This window comes from Oncorhynchus masou, chromosome 28 (assembly GCF_036934945.1).
Source record: "Oncorhynchus masou masou isolate Uvic2021 chromosome 28, UVic_Omas_1.1, whole genome shotgun sequence".
NCBI classification, from domain to species: domain Eukaryota; kingdom Metazoa; phylum Chordata; class Actinopteri; order Salmoniformes; family Salmonidae; genus Oncorhynchus; species Oncorhynchus masou.
The window spans coordinates 80,920,115-80,936,988 of record NC_088239.1 but is presented as its reverse complement, the minus strand read 5'-3'; the positions used below and the strand labels follow the sequence as shown (position 1 = coordinate 80,936,988).

Genomic DNA, 16,874 nt, shown 5'->3' with positions numbered 1-16,874 from the left:
ACACAATACTGTGCAGCTGTATTCATTGACCTGGCCAAGGCTTTTGCCTCTGTCAATCACCACATCCTCATTGGCAGACTCGATAGCCTTGGTTTCTCAACTCATTTCCTTGCCTGGTTCACCAACAACTTCTCTAATAGAGTTCAGTGTGTCAAATCGGAGGGCCTGTTGTCCGGGCCTCTGGCAGTCTCTATGGGGGTGCCACATGGTTAAATTCTTGGACCGACTCTGTTCTCTGTATACATCAATGATGTCGCTCTTGCTGCTGGTGAGTCTCTGATCCACCTCTACGCAGACGACACCATTCTGTATACTTCTGGCCCTTTTTGGACACTGTGTTAACTAACCTCCAGACAAGCTTCAATGCCATACAACTCTCCTTCCGTGGCCTCCAACTGCTCTTCAATACAAATAAAACTAAATGCATGCTCCTCAACCGATCGCTGCCTGCACCTGCCCGCCCGTCCAGCATCACTACTCTGGACGGTTCTGACTTAGAATATGTGGACAACTACAAATACCTAGGTGTCTGGTTAGACTGTAAACTCACCTTCCAGACTCACATCAAACATCTCCAATCCAAAGTTAAATCTAGAATTGGCTTCCTATTTCACAACAAAGCATCCTTCACTCATGCTGCCAAACATACCCTCGTAAAACTGACCATCCTACCTATCCTCGACTTCGGTGATGTCATTGACAAAATAGCCTCCAATACCCTACTCAATAAATTGGATGCAGTCTATCACAGTGCCATCTGTTTTGTCACCAAAGCCCCATATACTACCCACCACTGCGACCTGTATGCTCTCGTTGGTCATCTACAGGTCATCTACAAGAGCCTGCTAGGTAAAGTCCCCCCTTATCTCAGCTCGCTGGTCACCATAGCAGCACCCACCTGTAGCACATGCTCCAGCAGGTATATCTCTCTGGTCACCCCCAAAACCAATTCTTCCTTTGGCCACCTCTCCTTCCAGTTCTCTGCTGCCAGTGACTGAAACAAACGACAAAATATCTGAAACTGGAAACACTTATCTCCCTCACTAGCTTTAAGCACCAGCTGTCAGAGCAGCTCACAGATTACTGCACCTGTACATAGCCCACCTATATTTTAGCCCAAACAACTACCTCTTCCCCTACTGTATTTATTTATTTATTTATTTGGCTTCTTTGCACCCCATTATTTCTCTCTACTTTGCACATTCTTCCACTGCATATCTACCATTCCAGTGTTTTACTTGCTATATTGTATTTACTTTGCCACCAAGGCCTTTTTTTTGCCTTTACCTCCCTTATCTCACCTCATTTGCTCGCATCGTATATAGACTTATTTTTCTACTGTATTATTGACTGTATGTTTGTTTTACTCCATGTGTAATTCTGTGTTGTTGTATGTGTCGAACTGCTTTGCTTTATCTTGGCCTGGTCGCAATTGTAAATGAGAACTTTTTCTCAACTTGCCTAACTGGTTAAATAAAGGTGAAATAAAATAAATACAATAAATATATTTACCATTTCATATAGAGACAGAAACATAAACCTTTTACCTCATAAGTAGACATAATTGCAAATGATTAAATCCTTCCAATAGAAAAAAAAACAATTTAGTTACGAATTGAACTTTAATTAAATTAGTTGACTCTTCACATGGGATCATGTCACTTCACTAAACAACAAAATAAAGGGAATATTGAATGATCTTCAATGATCCATCGCATCTCCCAAAAACGTTTTCAACATACGTAAAATGATAGTCTAGAAACTAAAGCTTTGGTTGTCTTTCTCTCAGTCTTCCATGTCTTTTCCATAGACCTCCTCAATGTCCACCTCTTGAAAATTAGACTCTGAGGCCTCATCTTCACTGTCACTTTCCAACCTTTTGAGGATGGCTCGTTGTCAGGGTCAAAAAGCCTCAAATTTGCCCGGATGGTCACCAATTTTTCAACCCTTGTATTGGTCAGCCTGTTGCATGCTTTGGTGTGTGTGTTCCCAAACAAGGACCAGTTGCGCTCTGAGGCGGCTGATGTTGGTGGGATTTGGAGGATGATGAAGGCAACAGGGGAAAGAGCCTCAGATCCACAAAGTCCCTTCCACCAGTTGGCTGATGAGAAATGTTGGCACGACTGCCATATTGCATCTCCAATCCAAAGCCCTTGCATGGAAGTGTATTTCGCCAGACTGCCAAGAACCTTGCCCTCATCCAGGCCAAGGTGGAGAGACACGGTAGTGATGACACCATAGGCCTTGTTGATCTCTGCACCAGACAGGATGCTCTTGCCAGCATATTTGGAGTCCAACATGTACGCTGCGGAGTGATTGGGCTTCAGGCAGAAGTCTTCATGCTTTTTGATGTATTTCAGAACCGCAGTTTCCTCTGCATAGAGCAACAGTGAAGTGGGCAGGGCAGTATGGATTTCTTCTCTTATATCTGCATGCAGAGTCTGAACATCAGACAGGATGGCATTGTCTCCCTCAATCTGTGCAATGGCTACTGCTATAGGTTTCAGGAGTTCCAGGCTGCTTATCACTCTCTCCCAAAAGACATCATCCAGGAGGATCCTCTTGACGGGCCTGTCCATATCGGCAGACAGTGATATGGCCATTTCTTGGAGAGACTCCTTCCTCTCCAGGAGACTGTCAAACATGATGACAACACCACGCCAACGGGTGTTGCTGGGCAGCTTCAATGTGGTGCTCTTATTCTTCTCACTTTGCTTGGTGAGGTAAATTGTGGCTATAACTTGAAGACCATTCACATACATGTATCTATTGTTTTCAGTGCCATGATGTCCTTGAGGTGCAGATTCAATGCATGAGCAGCACAGCCAATGGGTGTGATGTGAGGGCAGGACTCCTCCACTTCAGACCAAGCAGCCTTCATGTTCACAGCATTATCTGTCACCATTGCAAATACCTTATGTGGTCCAAGGTCATTGATGACTGCCTTCAGCTCATCTGCAATGTAGAGACCGGTGTGTCTATTGTCCCTTGTATCTGTGCTCTTGTAGAATACTGCTTGAGGGGTGGAGATAATGTAGTTAATTATTCTCTGACTGCATTCCTCAATTGAGTCAAAAAAAACTTGTGATTCCAAGAGGACCATGAGCTGTTGCTATCGATAAGGTGTCTGATTCTTAATTTTCACCTTGAATAGAAGTAGAGGGACTTTTGTCAGAGGTTGCTAGTTGTGAGCGCTAAGGGAACTTTATGCACTTGGCCAGATGATTCTGCATCTTTGTTGCATTCTTCACATATGATTTGGCACAGTATTTGCAAATGTACACAGCTTCTCCTTCTACATTAGCTGCAGTGAAATGTCTCCACACATCAGATAGTGCCCGTGGCATTTTCCTGTAAAGATTAGAAAAATATAATTCCATGTACATATAAATGGTTAAGCAGTTTGATTAAACAGCTCCTTTGTAAGATACATGTTTTAAAATTAAACGTGTATGGAAACAGGTGAATTAACACTCCTCAGTTAACAGGCTCAAGCAAGCTAAAACCCACATGGTAGCAAAAACGAACTACCAGAAATTGTTAATAAGTTAGAAATTATTTAAACACACTTTGTTGTAGGCTATTATTTACTAGCTAACAAAAAAATCTGTATGTCATATAAAATATATTCACCCCACCCAGCACTGTAATCAAAACTTACCAGAAAGCATCTCGTCCCTGGCTCAGACAGTGTAGTAGTGTGGGCTCAATAGCATGTCATTAGTGTGCAAGATCTTGAGAATCAGCTGTACATGTGATGGAAGAATGCACTGTGGATACAGAGGGTTACAATTCCATTAAATTGGGGATAGTTTAACCAAAATATGCCACAAGACCTAGAATTGCCTTGTGTGTATCCCACAGAAAAGGTTAACTGTCAGCTAACTTTTTTGATGAATTTAATTAAGCAAAATTCCCCAAATTCCCGGGCATAATTTCCCATGGAAAATGTACCGGGAAGTTTCCTACCCTTTGCAACCCTACTAATAATCCACATTTCCACTGTGTTAACAGTTGACTCAGACGGCCCGTCCCTTTGTGAACCTTGTTCCAATGGGATGGTCAAAGGGCTGAGGTTGTGAGAACTGGGAACGGACGCTTTGTTTTCAAGTAACTATTTTTTTTCTCTTATTTGCTTCGACTCTGTGGCTTGCAGAACCACAAATCCCTTCATATGTGACTATAAACCACATCATTTGTGGTAATGCTAATAAAAATACCCCTAGATTACTTTACATAGTCGTTATAACATGTTCACGGGCCATGTACAGTAAATACATGGGAATGAACTCAATCACACCTATAACATTGTTTTAACTAGATCTATCCTTATAGAAGTACATGGGCTTACTTACTTTTACTTACTTACTTTTTGAAAAGGGTATTTGATTATTTCCTGTATGTTGCATTGTTGTATTCCCTGTCTGTCTGTCTGTCTGTCTGTCTGTCTGTCTGTCTGTCTGTCTGTCTGTCTGTCTGTCTGTCTGTCTGTCTGTCTGTCTGTCTGTCTGTCTCTCTCTCTCTCTCTCTCTCTCTCTCTCTCTCTCTCTCTCTCTCTCTCTCTCTCTCTCTCTCTCTCTCTCTCTCTCTGTGTGTGGAAATCTGGAAATCTACAAATTGTCATGGAGAGTGCTCTGTCATATCACTGCCAAACCCTGAGATGTATTTGCCATCTTCCCGAGCCTCGGTATGGCTAAAGCAGACTAATGTATCGGGTGAATAGGAGCGCCGCCGAGGCTGTTCTCTCCCCGCTCGCCCCGTCCAGACATGCCTGATCCCCAACATGCTGTTCTAGTCACAACAGCTGTCTGTTATTTAAACACTAACCTCCACATAAATGCATTACGAAGTCAGCTCATGTCGAAAAACCTTGAGTTGAAAGCGGACGGACTCCATCTCCCCAACCCCCACTTCTTTGAATGTCTAGAAAGCTGTTTTTTAAAAAGGCATTGGAGAAGGGATTACAAGACTATATTAATCTGGCTCTGCCACTATTCATCGCAGCGCCTCCTGTATAAATTCACTCTGTCTCTGCCGGGTTGGACATATTTAGGCCTGAGTCTCTCTGTGTTTTGGCGAACAGCAGTCGACCACGGAAACAGCTCGAACTGGCCACAGCCAATCGCTGAAGCCGGTGTTCCACTCATGCCTTGGCAGGTCTTTTACCTCAGAGACTTTTTTGGCTTGGCCCAAGTGAGTGATGCAAGCTCATTATATGGATCACTCATACATACAGCCACATACCGGGGCACTGACCAGGGGCTGTGGTAGGGGACACAAAAGTCCTATGCTTTCGTAATCAAACGGATATCATATCATGGTCAAACTCAATTCCATGAAAAGCAGGAGTGTCTGCTGTCATTTCCTTTCAATATGTGTCCATTTAAGACCTAGACAACCAGGTGAGGGGAGTTCCTAACTCATCATTTAAGACCTAGACAACCAGGTGAGGGGAGTTCCTAACTCATCAATTAAGACCTAGACAACCAGGTGAGGGGAGTTCCTAACTCATCAATTAAGACCTAGACAACCAGGTGAGGGGAGTTCCTAACTCATCAATTAAGACCTAGACAACCAGGTGAGGGAGGTTCCTAACTCATCATTTAAGACCTAGACAACCAGGTGAGGGAGGTTCCTAACTCATCATTTAAGACCTAGACAACCAGGTGAGGGGAGTTCCTAACTCATCATTTAAGACCTAGACAACCAGGTGAGGGGAGTTCCTAACTCATCATTTAAGACCTAGACAACCAGGTGAGGGGAGTTCCTAACTCATCATTTAAGACCTAGACAACCAGGTGAGGGGAGTTCCTAACTCATCATTTAAGACCTAGACAACCAGGTGAGGGAGGTTCCTAACTCATAATTTAAGCCCTAGACAACCAGGTGAGGGGAGTTCCTAACCCATCAGTATGAGCTCATAACAAAAAGTAAATATATTATTATTATTATATTTTGCATTGTATTTGACATTATGTCCACTGACATAATCTTCTGCTGTGTGTTACGGTGTTGATAGTGCTCGGTCACCTGTGGCAAAAGCATGCAGTCCCGGGTTATCCAGTGCATGCACAAGATCACCGGGCGCCATGGCAACGAGTGCTTCTCGTCGGAGAAGCCGGCGGCGTACCGGCCATGTCAGCAGCAGGCGTGCAACGAGAGGATCAACGTCAACACCATCACCTCACCACGCCTGGGTGAGTATCATGCATCTTGTCATCACGGTCACCACCTCCCGAGTTCATGTTTAACAGGGTAGGGATCCATTCCAATTCAGTTCAGAAATGTTATTCAGAAAATGAATTGGACAATTGCCCTTTCTTTTCAGAGTCGGGTTTTATCAACACAGTTTATTCTTAAAGTTAAAATAGATTGAATATCAAAGAAGGCCAGAACTCACTTGATGCTTGCATGGGTTTAAGACACGCTGAGAAAAGACAAGAGCTGAGCTCTATATTCAGAGCCAGAATGTAATGTATATTTTTTAGCATTCTTCACCAACCACTGGAGGACCTTACTGGTCGTGGACAGAGAAATTATTGTACCAGGCTGTGATGCATCCGGTTAGGACACTCTTAATGGTGCAGGGGTAGTATTTGGAGAGGACCCGGGGCCGCATGCTGAATTTCTTCAGCCGACTTAGGAAGTAGAGACGCTGTTGAGCCCTCTTGACAAGTGGTGGTGTTGTTGGTCCATGTTAAGTCCTCTGTGATGTGGATTGATCCTGATAATAATTCATCTATAGATTAATATAATAACCTAATAATAATGAAGTCCTGTTGTTTCTACTACTTACAATAACTGTTACCCAGACGCAGCTTGTATCACCATTCCAGTCCCCTTACCTATCATAGCTTCCCAAGTTCATCGAAGGTTCCCAAGGGTTGTTCTGTCTCATTATTTGAGTATGGTACGAATCCATTAGATACATCATCTGTCTCACGCACAACGGGCTCTCTGACAGACATCGCGCTGTGTAGGGTTTCCAAAAAAGTATCCTCAAAGTATCTCGAGCTCATTCCCGAGTCAGTTCAAAACCCATTAATTGGCGAGCGTTGATGTGGAAAGTTTGGCCCATCACTTCCCCGGCAATCTAAATGTGCCATGTTTTGATGACTTCATTAAAAATATTATGTGCGGCTTCAAGCTGTGGGATTATGCTGTGTTGTATAATACCGCCTATTCACGAGCATGCCAGACACACCACTCAACGACCTCCGTTGACCCCAGACACAAGTGCCATTTTTTATTTTTTTTAAATGTATTTTTAAAGCCTGCAGTGAATTTCACAGTTTACACGTTCCACCAACTCTTCTGCCCACTCGTCCCTGTGTGTGTCCCTATGGGCCCTGGTCAAAAATAGTGAACTAAATAGGGAATAGGGCTCTGGTCAAAAGTAGTGCACTACATAGGGAATAGGGTGCCATTTAGGACGCAGACCCTGTTTTTAGGGGCTGGATGGTACCAGATGACGACGTTCGAAAATGTTAAGCCTTCTGGGAAGAGTGCGCATAGTTTATCATAAATTGCAGCTGGGGAAGAGTTACTGAAGCTGGGGCTGATTCTGCTGAGGCTGATTCTGCTGAGGCTGATTCTGCTGAGGCTGATTCTGGGGCTGAGGCTGATTCTGGGGCTGAGGCTGATTCTGCTGAGGTTGAGAAGGAGGCTGCCGAGGTTGAGCCTGGGGCTGCTGAGGTTGAGGTTGGGCTGAGGCCGGGAGGATATATGGCATGATGTTTGTAATTTGTGTACGCCGGCTCACGTTCCCGTCCCGAGCAGAGATGCAGCTGGAGGGAGGGGTGTCTGTGGTACGCACCAGGGTAGCAGCTCTGCCCCCTCCCTCCTAAAACCTTCACAGCTGGTAATGCTAAGCTCCTCCAGGAATCTGGGAAGTATGAACGTTTGTGCCTCAAGCCTCTCGCATTCATTTTTTTTTCACTCCCATTCATTTTTGACATATTTCCTGTTTATCCCATTGTATTTAGAACAGACATACATCTGTTGGAGTACAATGCTGGATCAATTGAATCTGTATAATAGAGATACAATAGAGACCGAAGGAAAAAAAAACAGACAATTGTCTGCTCAATAGTCTGTTCAATGTGAGATAAGGGCTACAAAGTATAAAATAAAACAAAAATACTATCAAAAAACATGCTTAGACAAAAGGCTAGCCCACAAGCCACATAGATATAGGACCAATACCACTGACATACATATTACCATGCAGTCAGTAGCATCTAATGCTATCACTGTTGTTGCATACAATCAGATAACGTCCCTCTGTTCCTACTCCCCGCCTACAAGCAGCAACTCAAGAGGGAACCATCAACACAGAATAGTGAAGTGCTGGACAGAGGAGGCAGACTCAATGCTGTTTTGAGAATAATGATAGGAATACAGTACCAGTCAAAAGTGTGGACACACCTACTCATTCAAGGGTTTTCTCTTTGTAGAATAATAGTGAAGACATCAAAACTATGAAATAACTCATATAGAATCATGTAGTAACCAAAGAAAGTGTTAAACAAATCAAAATATATTTTCTATTTGAGATTTTACAGAGCCACTTTTTGCCTTGATGACAGCTTTGCACACTCTTGACATTCTCTCAACCAGCTTCATGAGGTAGTCACCTGGAATGCATTTCAATTAACAGATGTGCCTTGTTAAAAGTTAATTTGTGGAATTTCTTTCCTTCTTAATGCATTTGAGCCAATCAGTTGTGTTGTGACAAGGTAGGGGTGGTATACCAAGTCCATATTATGGCAAGGACAGCTCAAATAAGCAAAGAGAAATGACAGTCCATCATTACTTTAAGACACCTCCCCCCTCAGAACAGCCTCAATTTCATGAAGCATGGACTCTAAGTTGTCGAAATCGTTCCACAGGGATGCTGGCCCATGTCGACTACAATGCTTCCCACAGTTGTCAAGTTGGCTGGATGACCTTTGGGTGGTAGATCATCCTTGATACACACAGGAAACTATTGAGCATGAAAAACCCAGCAGCGTTGCAGTTCTTAACACAAACCAGTGCACCTGGCACCTATTACCATACCCTGTTCAAAGGCACTTAAATATTTTGACATCAATAAGGGATCAGACATGCATGTAGTAATGACTACAGACTATGACAGACTACAAAGGTAGACAATACCGAGCCATTCAGGAGGACTCTCGCTGTTCCGGATGACCAGGTGCTTTCACTCTCCGAGGCTGACGTGAGGAAAAACTCTTAAAAGAGTGAATACTCACAAAGCCACCGGCCCAGATGGCATCCCTGGCCACGTCCTCAGAGTGTGTGTTGACCAGCGGGTGGGCGTCTTTTCAGACATCTGAAACCTATCCCTGTCCCGGGCTGTACACCACTTGCTTCAAGGACACCATCATAGTCCCAGTGCCAAAGACTACAGACTATGGTTAGTTTATAGTTTATAGTTTACCTTTAAAAGAAGGTGACATGCTCAATTGACGATCGCCCCGGTAATCGTGAAGTGCTTCGAGAGGCTGGTCATGTTCTGTACAGCACCCTCTGCAACTGGATCTTGGACTTCCTGATGGGCCGACTACAGGCTGTGAGGATTGGCAACGCCACCTCCTCCAGAACAATCTCTTAACACAGGGGCCACCCAGGGGTGTGTCCTCAGTCCTCTGCTGTACTCTCTGACACTAACTCCATCATCACGTTTGCTGACGACACCACGGTTGTAGGCCTGATAACCAACCAAGACGAGTCAGCCAATGGGGAGGTGGTAAGTGAACTGGCATTGTGATGCCAGGACAATGACCTCTCCCTCAACGTCAGAAAAACAAAGGAGTTTGTTGACTTCAGGAAGCAGAGGTGGGGGGGATCCATAGGACTGCAGTAGAGAGAGTCAGCAGTTTTAAGTTCCACGGCGTCCACATCACAGAGGACTTAACATGGACCAACAACACCACCACTCGTCAAGAGGGCTCAACAGCGTCTCTACTTCCTAAGTCGGCTGAAGAAATTCAGCATGCCGCCCCGGGTCCTCTCCAAATACTACCCCTGCACCATTGAGAGTGTCCTGACCGGTTGCATCACAGCCTGATACAATAATTTCTCTGTCCACGACCAGTAAGGTCCTCCAGTGGTTGGTAAAGACAATTTTTTATCTACAATGCTAAAAAAAAACATTCTACTGAGTCATTTACTTTGTTTATATTCTTATTTTAAATAAAACATAAAAAATATGGTATTACTATTGTTTCTTATTGTTGTTGCATTGTCCAGAAGGAACCTGCAAGTAAAGCATTTAATTGAACGGTGTATGCCATGTGTATGCCATGTGTATACTATGTGTATACTATGTGTATACTATGTGTATACTATGTGTGTACTATACCCGTACCACTAATAAAAACACTGTTACACCTCTACTACTGTGTATCAATAACAATGGGCTCAGCCGCGCAGCGGCAAACTAGACTTAGCAGTTGAATTTCCCATGAAGACAAAAAGATGACTCAGACTTTTCCCATGAAGCCAAAAGGATGACTCAGATGTCAGGAGGCAGAAGAATGAAGAGGTGTGAGTTGTTTTACTGTCTGTCGCCATGGCGTTCCCACTAATCCCACCCCAGCCACGGGTGTTGTGTTCCGTTGTGTTTGCCTTGGTGGAGACTTTACGCCATCTCAAAAACAGCAGAACGCCATCAAGAGAAGGGTTACGTCTCACCCTATACCCTATGTAGTGCACTACTTTTGACCAGGGCCCATAGGGTTCTGGTCAAAAGTAGTGCACTAGGGAATAGGGTCCCATTTGAGACGTATCCAAGAAGTGGCAGCCCTCTCTAGCTGCCTCTGGAACGTCCCGAGGTAAATAGAGACCGTGGCAGTCCCAAACGGTACCCTATTCCCTATTTAGTGCACTACCCCATGAGCCCTGGTCAAAAGTAGTGCACTACATAGGGGATAGAATGCCATTTGGGAAGCAACCCGTGTTGGTGGTCCCATCGCAACGTCTCATTGGCAAAGAGGGATGTTTACAACTCCTGGCTTCATTACCAAGGCCTGTTCACTTCAAGAAAATATGTCAACACAGTGTCTATGCCCCCGAGATCTGAGTTTATTCAGAAGGCTGCCGATGCAAATGGAACGGTCATAATATAATGTTTTGTTGATAAGGTGACAGAGAAGTGTGTGTTGCAGAGTGCCGACTCCCCTACCCAGCACAGCAGCCCCGAAACACAAATGAAGCAAGGTTTTCCTCGTGACCTTGCGTCCTCTTGAGAACTCTGCTCTAACGGGTGTTAGTGTTAATGGACTGAGTATTTGAGGACAGATTTTACTGAGGTGCGAGAGAGAGAGAGATAGAGATAGAGAGAGAGATAGAGAGAGAGATAGAGAGAGATATATATATATATAGAGAGAGAGAGAGAGAGAGATAGAGAGAGAGATAGAGATATATATAGAGAGAGAGATATAGAGAGAGAAATAGAGATATATATATATATATAGAGAGAGAGATTTTTATTGTTTATTTCACTTTATATATTATCTACCTTACTTGCTTTGGCAATGTTAACACATGTTACCCATGCCAATAAAGCCCATTGAATTGAATTGAGTGAGAGAGAGAGAGAGAGAGAGAGACTATAAGTCAGACCTATGATGAAATAGACTATTTGGAAGCTTTTGGACAATATAGGACTGCTTGAGTCTGTGGGAATGTGCAATAATCAGCAACAATCTGCTTCTGCAGTCATCATTTAGTCATTGTGTGTTTTAGGTGTGGCTAATCATTTTCTACTATAATACCCATTATTTTTGACAGCCCTGAAAGTACAATGTGGCAACTGGACTTTCAATGTAATCTCTGTTTTACACGATATATATATATATATTTTTTTATTGAATCTCCAATGAATGCAAAGTTGAATCAGTACAAAGAAAAGTAAATGTGAAATGTGTGTAATACTGCCACCTATTGGTGATGTACTGGAATAACCATTTGATAAAAAGCCATGTTCATCTGTTATTCAGTGTTACAGTACATGGATGTTTCCTAATCCTGGTCCTCTGCACTAACACACCCAGTTCAACCAATCACAGGCTTGATGATGAGTTGAATCAAGTGGGTTACTGCTAGGCTGGAACAAAAATGTTCACCCTTTTGGATCTCCAGGACCAGGATTAGGAAACTGTGCACTTTGTCAAACTGAATCTCTCCTTTCATCCTCTGTAGCTGCCCTGACGTTTAAGTGTTTACGGGACCAGTGGCCGGTTTACTGCAAAGTCATCCGCGAGAAGAACCTCTGCCAAGACATGCGCTGGTATCAACGCTGCTGTGAAACTTGCCGGGACTTTTACGCACAGAAGATGCAGCAGAGGAGTTGACCCTCCCCTCACCCCCTCGCCCCCTCCTTCCAGGGGCGAACTTAGGTGTCATATCCTATTTATGTATATCAAGTGCACTTATTCCAACACGTGGGATGGACAGAACACACCTGTTTCAACCTAACCAGCTGTAGATTATAAGCACTGTAAATGTGTGATTAGTTTGTTGTGTTATTGGTATTGAGTCCATACCATGTCATGTTATTGGTATTGAGTCCATACCATGTCATGTTATTGGTATTGAGTCCATACCATGTCATGTTATTGGTATTGAGTCCATACCATGTCATGTTAATGGTATTGAGTCCATACCATGTCATGTTATTGGTATTGAGTCCATACCATGTCATGTTATTGGTATTGTGTCGATACTATGTCATGTTATTGGTATTGAGTCGATACTATGTCATGTTATTGGTATTGAGTCGATACTATGTCATGTTATTGGTATTGAGTCAATACTATGGTAATCTTATTGGTATTGAGTCGATACTATGTCATGTTATTGGTATTGAGTCGATACTATGGTCATGTTATTGAGGTTGAATCGATACTATGTCATGTTATTGGTATTGAGTCGATATTATGCTCAAGTTATTGGTATGTAGTCGATACTATGCTCATGTTACTGGTATTGAGTCCATGCTATTGCCATCTTTTTGGTATTGAGTCCATACTATGGTAATGTTATTGGTATTGAGTCGATATTATGCTCATGTTACTGGTATTGAGTCCATGCTATTGCCATCTTTTTGGTATTGAGTCGATACTATGGGAATGTTATTGGTATTGAGTCGATACTGTGGTAATCTTATTGGTATTGAGTCGATACTATAGTCATGTTATTGAGGTTGAAGCGATACTATGTCATGTTATTGGTATTGAGTCCATATTATGTCATGTTATTGGTATTGAGTCGATACTATGGTCATGTTATTGAGGTTGAATCGATAATATGTCATGTTATTGGTTTTGAGTCGATAATATGGTCATGTTATTGGTATTGAGTCAATACTATGGTATGTCATGTTATTGGTTTTGAGTCGATACTATGGTCATGTTATTGGTATTGAGTCAATACTATGGTATGTCATGTTATTGGTTTTGAATCGATACTATGGTCATGTTATTGGTATTGAGTCAATACTATGGTATGTCATGTTATTGGTATTGAGTCGATACTATGGTCATGTTATTGGTATTGAGTCAATACTATGGTATGTCATGTTATTGGTTTTGAGTCGATACTATGGTCATGTTATTGGTATTGAGTCAATACTATGGTATGTCATGTTATTGGTATTGAGTCGGTCTAAGCACATCTCTTCTGAGGGTGTAATTGTTGACCAGCCTTCACCTGGGATCCGTTGAGCTGATATACTGTAGATCTACATAAGGATCCAACTCTTTGGTGTTTTTGGAGAAGTTTTTGTTTTTAATAATGTTAATTCATGCTAATATTTTGTAAATGTCTTACCATTTTCCATACTGTATTTTTTCTGATTTTATCTTCATTAATATCACATTGAAAATCAGGCAAAATCCATCAAGGTATACCACTTGTAGTTTCCATTAATTTAGTTAACCCCGTATAATGTAACCAATGCAATAGTGCCAAAGGTGCAAACTACAAACTTCATTAAGCGTACCATCGGACCTAGGTCTACTGGTTTCCTATCAGTTTCTTCCAAAAAAAAAACAGAATATCCCGCACACTGTTTATGCTCCCAGGTACCACTGTTTATCGGACAACATTTCCATCTGTAAGGATCTTCATCAGGTCAAAACAACCAGACAAAACGGCCCGACGAAGATCCTTGTGGATGGAAACGTTGTCTGATAAAAAGGTGTTATTTGGGAGCATTATAAGTGTGTTGGACTTTCTGTTTTTTTTCCTCTCAAGTTTCCTTCTTTAGCCCAGCACAAACATTTCTATCTATTTCAGCATTGGTGAACTTCATGCTATCTGCTTGGTAGAGCCACTGCTGAGACTTTGGCTTCCAGCCGTGAGTAATTACAATGACGTTCTTGTCCTTCGTCAACGTTCAGCAAAAAATGTGTTTAGAGACACAAATGGTACTGTATGTTTAATCTATCTCAAACAGAATTCACAATACTGTCCATTTAGAAGCAATACTGAAAGCATTACAGCTGCGAAGACTCTTACGTTTGAGTGATATGATGTTATAGGACTTTCAGCTCTTCATTTGCTTTGTACATGTTTGGCTTAATGTCGAACACTGTAAGCAACGATGTGGCTTTGGAAGGATTTGGATAATTGATGATACTTCTAGTAACGACAGCAAAATATATTCTTATTATTAATGTGCTGTTTATGTGGTGCTAATTAGTGTACTTGAGTGAACTTTTGGGGATCTAGGCTTAAACATAAAGTGTTGCCAAATAGCCGAGGCTTGCTTAAAGTTGGAGAAAATACCTTATTGTAACATTTACTGAATGAATCTATGTCTATGCATATGTTAACAATAGTGCTGGCCTTAGGATCTGTTGGGACTGAAACAAATGTGTGGAAAGCTTGAGGACACAAATCTTTTCCGTCAAATCTGACATTGACATCAGGGGTGTGTTCAGTACGTCACATAGTGGTCTTCAACGTTTAATTCAACGGAAATGGTACTGTACTGAACGACCAGTTGAAGAATAGTGTATGGTGTGTGTGCTGCCTAAACCAGATCTTTTCCATGATAAGGCCAGACCTTGCTCGACATTGCGGTGTCAGGTTTGTCCTGCGTCTTGTGAGATTGTACGGTGTGTGTGGTGTGCTGCACGAGTTTTGCGATTTAAAATGGTCACACACATATTGACCGGCCCACACTTATATTGATCAGGCTACACCCATATTGATCAGGCCGCACCCATATCGATCAGGCCACACCCATATAGATCAGGCCACACCCATATTGATCAGGCCACACCCATATTGATCAGGCCACACCCATATTGACCGGCCCACACCCATATTGATCAGGCCACACCCATATTGATCAGGCCACACCCATATTGATCAGCCCACACCCATATTGATCAGCCCACACCCATATTGATCAGGCCACACCCATATTGATCAGTTCACACCCATATTGATCAGGCCACACCCATATTGATCAGGCCACACCCATATTGATCAGCCCACACCCATCAAACGGGAGCAAACATACCTCAAAGGCTGTTACGGGAACGCTGTGCATCCCTTGGGGGGAAATGGAATTCAGTAGCAAACGTTGAATCGAACTGAATGCATCCCAGTTACGCGCACAGATCTCTCCAAGTTAGGATTTGGATCTAAGTGTCTTCAGGAGGGTTTCTAAAGGGAAATTATCCTCCATTTTAAATCACATGATCTGTATCGATATTTCAAAATGTGTTTCAAAATCACTAAAGGGACATTATTTAGTCATATAGTAAACTATCATCCATATTTCCGTCAAATAGTTAGTACAGTATGGCCGACCTTGGTTGTGTACACCAGGATGAGCCCACGGCTGTCTTGTATGTTAAAGTCAATGTGAGAACGACAACATCTGAACAGCAAGCTGCTTCACTAGAACAATCTGCTGTACATCCTATTCACACAACGATGACCGTTTCTAGTGTATCACTCCACGGCCCTCTACTTGAATAGAGATAATGTAGAACTAAGAAACACTGTACATGTTTACACTGAAGTACTGCTGCACTGGTATGGGTTGGCTCCGGGGTGAAGTATCCCCTAGGTACTGTTCTAGGACCCTAGATCAGCGTCTAGGGGCAACTTCACCCTACTCTGGTTCCCATGAGCCCTCAGTCTAGGCGTCACATGGTGCAAAAAAATACTGCTTGGTTTACACCTTCTGTCATTGGCTGAAAACAAGTTGAAGTTGAGTGTCGTTGAATTGAATTAAAATTGACATTTTATAGCACTGTAAGGCCGTCTCATTTTTTAATGGCTTCCTACATACCTGTGTGTCACGTTGTCTCGTAATGTCTTGCGGTTGTGTAGGAGAAAAAACTGCCTGCATATCATGTTCCTGAGAAAATAATAAAATAGATTCTCCATTATTTGTTTGTTCCTATGGTTTTCATGTCACATTGTATTCCTTGGATTTTGCTTGAAGGCTAAAAGTTGTCCTCAAAACAACTATATAAATAAATACAAATTGTAAGCCTCATGCTTTACCAACTGAGCCATAACGGGCCACTGATTGTTGCTCCTAGATCAGGCCTGTCAATGAACACAATGAACTATACAGATTCCTGACTTATTTTTAATTTGTCTCAAATTCAGGCCCATTTATACAAGGTTACAGTTTACCAGATACCACTTGGAATTTTGATCCCGGTCTGGTTGCCTAAACCAGATAATTACCATGATAAAGCCAGACCTTGTTCGACATTGAGGTGCAAGATTTGTCCAGCAGTCGACTGCTATCAGGGCTATAAACTATCGCACAAACCTTTAATTTATTCTGCTTCAAATGGTGAAACTTTGTGTCATGACAGTTGTCCTGGGGG

At 42.6% G+C, this 16,874-nt stretch overlaps 1 protein-coding gene across 1 annotated transcript in view; it reads left to right on the top strand.

Moving 5' to 3' along the window:
- LOC135517071 (A disintegrin and metalloproteinase with thrombospondin motifs 19-like) overlaps nucleotides 1–16,421 on the top strand; it is a 123,342-nt gene extending 106,921 nt beyond the window's left edge. Inside the window, exons 21-22 of the mRNA XM_064941092.1 lie at nucleotides 6,020–6,197; nucleotides 12,211–16,421. Of these exons, the coding sequence (XP_064797164.1) occupies nucleotides 6,020–6,197; nucleotides 12,211–12,362 (330 nt within the window). The 3' untranslated portion in view covers nucleotides 12,363–16,421. The remainder of the gene's footprint in view (nucleotides 1–6,019; nucleotides 6,198–12,210) is intronic.
- The last annotated feature ends 453 nt before the right edge of the window (nucleotides 16,422–16,874 follow it).